The sequence below is a fragment of the Leptonychotes weddellii genome, chromosome 4, assembly GCF_054177405.1.
Source record: "Leptonychotes weddellii isolate Sample4059 chromosome 4, ASM5417740v2, whole genome shotgun sequence".
Taxonomy (NCBI): Eukaryota; Metazoa; Chordata; class Mammalia; order Carnivora; family Phocidae; genus Leptonychotes; species Leptonychotes weddellii.
In genome coordinates, this window is record NC_138372.1 from 32999237 (window position 1) to 33009087 (window position 9851).

General features: G+C 39.8%; 1 protein-coding gene across 3 annotated transcripts in view; it reads right to left on the reverse strand.

Annotated features, from left to right (window-relative positions):
- Positions 1 to 1473: 1473 nt before the first annotated feature.
- The window catches only part of GPBP1L1 (GC-rich promoter binding protein 1 like 1), a 52102-nt gene continuing 43724 nt past the window's right edge, over positions 1474 to 9851 (reverse strand). For all 3 annotated transcript variants that reach the window (XM_081818362.1, XM_081818361.1, XM_081818363.1), the window contains exons 6-7: positions 5234 to 5306; positions 1474 to 3791 (exon numbers count right to left, since the gene is read on the reverse strand). In XM_081818362.1, coding sequence (XP_081674488.1) covers positions 3592 to 3791; positions 5234 to 5306 — 273 coding nt within the window. In that variant the 3' untranslated portion in view covers positions 1474 to 3591. The remainder of the gene's footprint in view (positions 3792 to 5233; positions 5307 to 9851) is intronic.

The window sequence follows — 9851 nt, forward strand, 5'->3', positions numbered from 1 at the left end:
TTTTTTTTAAAGATTTTATTTATTTATTTGAGACAGAGAGAATGAGAGACAGAGAGCATGAGAGGGAGGAGGGTCAGAGGGAGAAGCAGACTCCCTGCCGAGCAGGGAGCCCGATGCGGGACTCGATCCCGGGACTCCAGGATCATGACCTGAGCCGAAGGCAGTCGCTTAACCAACTGAGCCACCCAGGCGCCCCTGATCTTTCTCTCTTCTTAACTCCAGTGAATGGCTCCATAGTTATCCGTTTCCCAGAGAAGAATGTGCGGTGTCCTGTTTCCTTCCCACTGTGTGCCTTCACCACCTCCATTCTCTGCCCATTTTCATCATCCCTGTTCAGGCTTCATTACCTTCTGCAAGGACATTCATAGCCTTTACCTTAGTTTTTCTATTTTCATTCTATCCTCGACTTAGGATAGTCCTACATAACAGAGCTAAACTAATCTTAAGCTCTGTGTCCTGACTTTTGTACTTGCCACTTCTTCACCCTCAAAAGCTTTCTTAGGTGTCTGAGGACATACTGTTTTAACTCATTTTTATATTCTCTATGGTTTAACAGAATGCTTGCAGACATTTCAAATGAAGTAACACTTTAAGGAATGGAACAAAGTGTGTTGATAATAATAGCTGTAATTTATTAGCACTTACTATATGCCAGTTTTAAATACCTCATAAAATCTCATTTACACCTCACAAAAACCTTAAAAGATAGGTACTACTATTCCATTTTATAGATGATAAAACTGAGACTTAGAACTTAAGAAATTTGTCCACGGTCGTATCACAAAGAAGGTACGAAGTGGACTCTACTCCAAAGCCCTGCTGTTAATTTCCAAGCTATACTGTTTCCTAGATAGTAGTTGCTCTCTTGACTTAAATTCACATTCCTTCCCTTCTACATCAGACAAAGAAGTATCCCAAACCCTTTCAAAGAAAATTCCCCTTGTCAATCAGTTTTATTCCTACTCATTTCTTCCTAGGTCACGATTCTTTAATGACCTCTTTCAAGTATATTAAAAGGGCTTCTTCCTACAGATTTTCTCCATCCTTTCACTTAACTTTACCACCACCTATATTCTATTTCCTTTCACTATCAAGTCTCAAAATTGCTACTACCTCCACTTCCACCCACATAATTCCAGAATCCCCTGAAATCTTGTTTCATCCCTACACTACTCTCCGAAAACCTCAACTCAAAGGTGACCTAAACCTTTCCAACTGCTAAGGTCAAAACCCTTTTTTCATTTATTTTCCTCAACTTGTCAGCAGCAATTGTTAAGTGTTGACAACCCCAGTTGCTAACTTAAACTCACCTACCCAGATTTTTGTGATATTATACTATTTTTTTGATGTCTGAATTACAGTTTCTTAGTCCTATTGACTATATCGGTATTTTCCTAATATTTATAAATTATTAAATATTCCTCCGTGTTTTATTTTCTCATTCTTTACTCTTCCACTCTTTTTCCTTAGAGATCTTACCTACCCTGAAAGCTTCATTCGTTACCACTAGGATAAGGACCCCTAGTCTGGATATTTCCCTAGTGCTCCCAGTAGTAATTAAAATGATCATTCACCATCCCTCAAATATTGCCAGTGTCTTCTGGTTTCAGAATTTGTATTTAACCACCACTTCTCTCTTTTTTTTTTTTTATAATTTTTTTTTTTAAGATTTTATTTATTTATTTGACAGAGAGAGAGACAGAGAGAGAGGGAACACAAGCAGGGAGAGTGGAGAGGGAGAAGCAGGCTTTCTGCAGAGCAGGGAGCCTGATGCGGGGCTCGATCCCAGGATCCCAGGATCATGACCTGAGCCGAAGGCAGACGCTTAACGACTGAGCCACCCAGGCGCCCCTAACCACCACTTCTCTTAATGATGTGCAATACTCTCCAGACTTTTTTCTGCCTATCCAAATCTGGACCATCCTCCAAAGATCAGTTCAAATGACAGGTTTTCAGCAAAATTTTCCTTGATGGTCATAATCTGAACACTAGTGTTTAATTCATTTAGTTATTCTAAGTCTGTCTAGAATTTGATATTAGCATCTGTTACTATTTTATTTCACACACATCACATGAGCTTTCATGTTGTTATATCTTATTATCCCAATTAGACTTTCAGCTCATAGATAGTCATGACTAATGTGGTACTTACCTGTATTGCTCAGAACCACCAAACACAGTGCTTACACACAGAGGAAAATGAATAAATGCTCACTGGTTTTCCTCTCAATAATGAAGTAAAAAAAACCTTTTTTTTTTTTTAAAGATTTCATTTATTTATTTGACAGAGAGAGATAGCGAGAGCAGGAACATAAGCAGGGGGAGTGGGAGAGGGAGAAGCAGGCTTCCCGCGGAGCAGAGAGCCCGATACAGGATCCTGCGATCATGACCCAAGCCGAAGGCAGACGCTTAATGATTGAGCCACCCAGGCGCCCCACGAAGTAAATTCTAATTACTTCTGTATAGTGGCTAGAATTCATTAAAGCAATTATGTGCTTTTGTGAGGGTGCTAGGGATACGAATATGGAAAGGATCTGAAAGCTGCCCTTAAGGAGATTACAAATGAGGAAATAAAGAAATGTAATTAATTGTTATAGATATTGTGATAAAAGACAAGAGTGCTATTCAAACAGAGATCTAAAGATTAATGAGATCTTAAGATATGTGTGATAGAAAAGGATTCCCAGAACGGATGACATGAATTTGAAGGATGAATAATTTTCCAGGTAAGAGAAAGAAGGGGTAGTAAATTATAAAAGATGGATTAGGCTCAGGCTATAAAGAATTATACATGCCACTGCTAAGAAGTTCGGACACTGTATTGTAAGATCAGGGTTGGTAAGGAACACTCATGGGCCAGACGCCTGTTTCTATATGGCCCCTGAGCTAATAATACACTTTTTACATTTTTCAAGCGTTGTAAAACAAAGAACAGAAAGAAAGGAAGAAAAGAAAAGAAAGGTAAATGTAACAAAAACCTTGTGTCATAGGTGACCAGCAAAGCCTAAAATATTTATTATCTGACTTTTTATAGAAGAAATTTACCAAACCCTGCTATAGATGGTTTGGGACTGCTGAAGTGATTGAGGAAAGGATGTCATACATTCAAATTGTTTTAGGACGATCATTCTGGCAGTTTTGTGCAAGATGAATATAGGGAGATGAAGAAATAAAAGGGTGCATTACAATAGTACATGGGAGGTAACAAGGGCATAGGACATCATAGAGGGAATAAGTAACAGGGAATTTATAATTGTTTGGTACAGGGGAATGAGTGATGATAAGGAGGAGGAAAGATGAAGCCAATCTAGATAATCAGCCAAGTGATCAGATGGATGTTGATGCTATTAACGGAAACAGCAAATCAGAAGAAGCAAGTTTATGAGATGAAGCTAATGAGTATGAGGAAGCCTACTAAAAATCCAATTAGCAGAAGTAGAGAGTTTGGAGACAGAATAAAATACTACACATATATTAGGTACTAAATGAGTATCTGGTGAACGGTTCAATGGGAAAAAATAAATTTACTAAATTTTTTCCTGATTTATTCCCAAACCTCTGCTATGTAAGGTTCTTACACTTGATTCCAAATCATACCTTGGAAGGAGGTGGCGCAGGCTTAGGAACCAGGTTCTTATAGACACTTGGAACCATGGATGATGATTTGTTCCCATTTGCATGGTGAGATCCTGGTGAGGTGAATGCAGCGGAGAAGGCAGCAGAAGGATCTTCTTTGGAAACTTTTTTGATGACTAGCATTTTGGAGGGTTGCTTGGCACTAGGTGGGTTTTCTGTGAAATACAATAGTGAAGAGGCAAAAGAATGTCAAATATTGGTTAATACAAAGCAGTATATATGAAGTCCTCACTTTCAAAAAAGAGCTGACAGGTGACACTGAGGAACAAACATTTCTTGGTGTGCACTTAACAGTTATTCTCAAAAATAACACTATTTGGGAATTATAGGGAAAAGGCTGCATATGAAGCTGAATTCATAAATCAACCAGGAAGCCCAAAGGTGTCAGTAGTCCTTCAGGGGCATAACTTGTCTAATATATGGTATGATCACTCAGGCACACACCAATCAAGAATATATACAAGTATGGCAGTTCCTGTCAGCATGGGAGTGGATATAGATGTGGAAATCAGGGAAAGGAGGCTACCCTGGGACCTTCTGATGAGGCAAAGTGGAGCAAAACCTTAACACTACTAACAAAGGGGAAACGGTACAACAAGCACCTTTAATCCTATAATTCAAGATCCAAAACCAGTATTTAGATATATTAAAGCCTTCCCAATAAGATGCCTAACTACTGAATTAATGTAGGGACTAGGAGAGTCTCATTTGTAAATGCCAACGATTCCAAAACTACAGATCAGGTTTTAAGAAATACATTGATTTGTCTCTTAATTTTTTTATAAGGCTAGTTATTCCCAACATGTACACATAATTGTGTGTATTTATGTTTTCACCTTGCCCTCTACACAACAAGCAACATTTATAACTGCCAAACCTGCCCCCCAACACCCTTAAACAAAAAAATCCTCAACAACTGGAACCTGGTTGAACAAAATCGTCTACAGGATGTGGTATTATACACCCTTTCTTTTTTTTAAAAAGATTTTATTTATTTATTTGAGACAGAGAGAATGAGACAGAGAAAGCACATGGCGGGGGGAGGGTCAGAGGGAGAAGCAGACTCCCTGCTGAGCAGGGAGCCCGATGTGGGACTCGATCCCGGGACTCCAGGATCATGACCTGAGCCGAAGGCAGTCGCTTAACCAACTGAGCCACCCAGGAGCCCCTTATACACCCTTTCAAAGAACACTTTAGAAGACTACTAATATGAAAGAATGCTTAGAAAATACCATTACATTTGCCTACCAAATATTTAAGAGATAATTATAACACAAAAAATTCACTTTGTTATAAATGAATTAGCGATGTTAATTAAACATTACTTCTCATAAGCTTTGGATAATTCTCCCTTTGCTTAAAATTTGCTTTCAAATTCAGGGCTTTACAAGCTCTCCATATCTGTATTATGACTCCACTACCATTACATTTCAGTGGTATTTTGGGTGGACACAGTAAGAGATAATAGGTGTTAGTTACCATGTGCAAATGAATGAGATGAGAAAAAAAGAAACAAAAAAAAAGAGATAAAGAAATTTTGCTCCTCTCCTCTAAGAAAAATTAAAAGTTGTGCCTTTAAAATGGCAAATCTACCTACCCCACACTCCAGAAGGGGTCCCAATAGGTCTGCATGGCTGATTCTGTTTGCCAGCTTCTGGATTCAAAGAAGGCTAGGAAAAAATGGATATTAATGGTTGATAAAGAAAGCTAATCATTTTGGCACTTTTCACAAAGTAGTCATCACCATGGAACCTATCTGATAATTATGTATTAGCAGCACATATTTAACACTGTATTCAGAATCAACAAGTAAGCAGAAAATATTGAACTGCTAAATCAATAGATCTTATATTAATCTTAGGCTCTCTTGGGTTTCATTCCCTTTAACATAAGAGGATTAAAAAAAATTTTTTTTTTTAAATAAATAGACTAAATGCAAGTTCGCATCTTCCGATAGGGTATGTACACCAAGTAAGGAGGCACGGGAAACTGAATGGACAAGAATGTAGATCACTTTTCTCAGATTTAAGGACAATCTGGTCAGTGAAATGTGTAGTATGCGTAGCTTTTCTAAGACTGCTTTAGGGCAGAGGCAGACCATGTGCCAGGGACTGTGCTAGGAATACAAAGGCAATTAAGATAATTAAGAGGCCCTGTGCCCACAAGGGTCACCAGTCTCACTACAAAGATACAGACTTGTAGACAAATAAGCACAGTAAAAGTTATAGGGTCTACGATGAAAATTTATATTAGAGAAGAAGGAACAGTCAATTCCACTTGAAAGATAAGTGCTATCAGAAAAGGTTTCATTAGAGGTTCGATGACTAAGAAGAATCCTTAAAGATGAATTCCAAAGCTGGAAAACGCGTGATTCCAGGAACAGAATGCTCAATGAACACCCAGACAGGAAAGCATGAAAAAGAATAGAATATTCAGAGATCTGCAAATAGTTCAGAATGATTAGTACTAGGGAAGGAGGGGACCTTTCTGTGGTCAAAGAGATGTCTAGCAAAGTAGGCAAGAGCCAGATTTTTTAGGGAGACTAAATTTTATTCTGTAGGTACTGAAGATCCATTTCTCATGCAGTAAACATAATCCATAATCATTAAGTATATAACAGTCTGGTGCAACTTGAAGGATGTATCTGAGAGGCTTAAACATCAACTAGGAGACCATTAGAGGAGACCAATTCCACAGTTCAGGAGAATAATGAAGGTAACAGGAATAGAGAAAGAGATGAGGGGTAGGATGGAAAAGCGTTAAGAGCAAAAAGCTGGACTTAACAACTAGAGGTATGGTATGACACTGGTATCCAAGCCCAAATTTTACAATATGGTAAAAGAGTAGGAAAATGGCTTTTCAGCACAATTACCCATAGAACATTAAACAAACAACAGAAAGATGCCCAGACTCCATTACGGAGCTTCTGAATCAAAATGTCTAGGGATGGGCCCCAGCAGGTATGTATTTTCTTTTTCTTTTTTTATTTTTTTAAAGATTTTATTTATTTATTTGAGAGAGAGAGAGGCAGCAAGAGAGGGAACACAAACAAGGGGAGTGTGAGAGGGAGAAGCAGGCTTCCCGCAGAGCGGGGAGCCCGATGCGGGGCTCGATCCCAGGACTCTGGGATCATGACCTGAGCTGAAGGCAGACGCTTAACGACTGAGCCACCCAGGCGCCCCTATTTTTTAATTTTTTTAAAGATTTTATTTATTTATTTGACAGAGAGAGACACGCGAGAGAGGGAACACAAGTAGGGGGAGTGGGATAGGGAGAAGCAGGCTTCCCGCGGAGCAGGGAGCCCGAAGCGGGGCTCAATCCCAGGACCCTGAGATCATGACCCGAGCCGAAGGCAGATGCTTAACCGACTGAGCCACCCAGGCGCCCTGCAGGTATGTGAGAACCACAAGCATAGAACAAGCAGATACTTACTGAAGAATGAAGAACCAACTCACCATATAAATGGAAAAATTAGTGACAAAATATGAAGGACAGATAAATACACTCCTCTGGATGGAAAAGTATAGGTAGAGGGAGTCCCCATGGATAAAAGCTGTATTGTCTTGTTGTAATAGGCTTGTGTTCTTAGTCACATTCTATTCAGGGTTTTCAGAGACACTGCCCCTGTTTATGTGGTATCTTTTATTTCTTTCCACTGATTTTTAAAAATAGTAAAATATAATACAGATAAAAAAACTACATAAAACAAATGGGCAAAAGTTCTTGTAATCACCACTCAGTTCACTCAGTTTAAGCCAACAGAACATTACTTGCCAAACCAGAAACATTTTTTATTTTTTTAAAGATTTTATTTATTTGACAGAGAGAGACAGCGAGAGAGAGAGAACACAAGCAGGGGGAGTGGGAGAGGGAGAAGCAGGCTTCCTGCCGAGCAGGGAGCCCGACGTGGGGCTCGATCCCAGGAGCCTGGGATCATGACCTGAACCGAAGGCAGACACTTAACGACTGAGCCACCCAGGCGCCCCCCAGAAACATTTTATAAGCTTCATTCAAAAAAAAAACCAAATAAAAAACCAACAAAAACTCAAACAAGAACCTAAAAATAACCATTATCCTCAATTATGGTGATCACCTCTTTGCTTTTCTTTTACCACCCAAGTGTATATCCCCCAAAATGGTAGTTTTGTCTCCAAAAAAACATCTCTTAACTCTCTTAACCTACAGGTTACTTTTAATTAATTAATTAATTAATTAAACAGAGAGAGAGAGAGAGACAGTGAGAGAGGGAACACGAGCAGGGGGAGTGGGAGAGGGAGAAGCAGGCTTCCTGCGGAGACATAAATGCTCATGGCCTAAAACTATTAACTCACTAAAAGATGCAAAACGATGATCCTCCAGTTTTATCACTCCTTCTCTATTAGCTAGTACACTTCCATAAAAAGGAACTTCCTCTATTTGGTGACTTAGTGGTACAATTCATAGGGAAAGGTAGACTACATGCGTGTTTCTAAGGTGAGGTATTACTGTGAACTCACAGATTTAATCAGTTAATACCTTTAACTGATGCATGAAACATCTGTATTTGGCCAGTGGGAACGTCTTCAATTTGGCTTCTGAATCCTTTTGATACAACCGTAGTAGTCTCTAATTACTTCTTTGCTATGCAGTATGACAAAATATTCGAAGCTTATCTTACAAATATCCTGTCCAGAAACGCTATTTCAAGACCACAATCTGGGCACTAGGGATGCCAATTGCTAAGGGGTTGGTCACTGTTCTTAGGTCTTTTCAGTGGACAGAATCTGTAAATATATATTTATTTTCAAAGATAAAATATATCATGACCTCTTATTGATATTTCTAACTCATACTGAGAAACTTGAGTTTTTACCAGGCATCTTCTATCTATAATTCCTTTTTTCTTTTTTCTTTTTAATTTGACAGAGAGAGAGAGAGAGCAAGAGCAGGAACACAAGCAGGGGGAGTGGGACAGGGAGAAGCAGGCTTCCCGCCGAGCAGGGAGTCTGATGCGGGGCTTGATCCCAGGATCCTGGGATCATAACCTGAGCCGAAGGCAGACGCTTAATGACTGAGCCACCCAGGTGCCCCTATACTTCCTTTTTTCTATGCCAAGAATCCTGATATTCAAGGATAAAGGTACAGAATATCATATTCAATCACTTTATCCCATATTGCATACAACAGTATCAGAGTAACAATAAACATTACACCACCAATATGACTAATAAAATGTTATTTTTTACAGGCTCTCCCCATTCTCCCATTAAGAAGTTATGCTTTTTCTAGACTGTCAGAGTCCATAGCTATTACATGCTGAACTCTCTTTTTAACTCTTTTAGTTCTACAGTTAACCATATATTTAGTATTTACCACCCTTCCTTTATATTTTTCTGGTTAGTTTCACTGTCTGAAGCTTCTAGTCTAGTACTTCCCTCAGGAAAAGTCTTGGGAACAATATTCCAAGTCCTTACACATTGGTATTTTTGATATTTATTTATTTATTTATATTTATTTATTTATTTGACAGAGAGAGACACAGCGAGAGAGGGAACACAAGAAGGGGGAATGGGAGAGGGAGAAGCAGGCTTCCCACTGAGCAGGGAGCCCAATGCGGGGCTTGATCGTAGGACCCTGGGATCATGACCTGAGCCGAAGGCAGACGCTTAACGACTGAGCCACCCAGGCGTCCCTGACATTTATTTTTTAAAAGATTTATTTATTCATTTCTAGAGAGAAAGAGAGACTGAGTGGGGGGAGGGGCAGAGGAAGAGGGAGAGAATCTCAAGTGGACTCCCCGCTGAGCGCGGAGCCCAATGGGGGGCTTGATCTCACAACCCCGAGATCATTACCTGAGCTGGAATCAAGAGACGGCAGTCCAGGGCGCCTGGGTGGCTCAGTCGCTGAGCATCTGCCTTCGGCTCAGGTCATGATCCCAGGCTCCTGGGGTCGAGCCCCACATTGGGCTCCCTGCTCCGCGGGAAGTCTGCTCCTCCCTCTCCCACTCCCCCTGCTTGTGTTCCCTCTCTCGCTGTGTCTGTCAAATAAATAGAATCTTGGGAAAAAAAGAGTCGGCAACCCAACTGACTGAGCCACCCAATTTTTAAAAATTTTTTTAGTTATGTTAATGACCATACATTACATCATTAGTTTCTGATGTAATGTTCCATGATTCATTGTTTGTGCACAACACCCAGTGCTCCATGCAGAACGTGCCCTCTTTAATACCCATCACC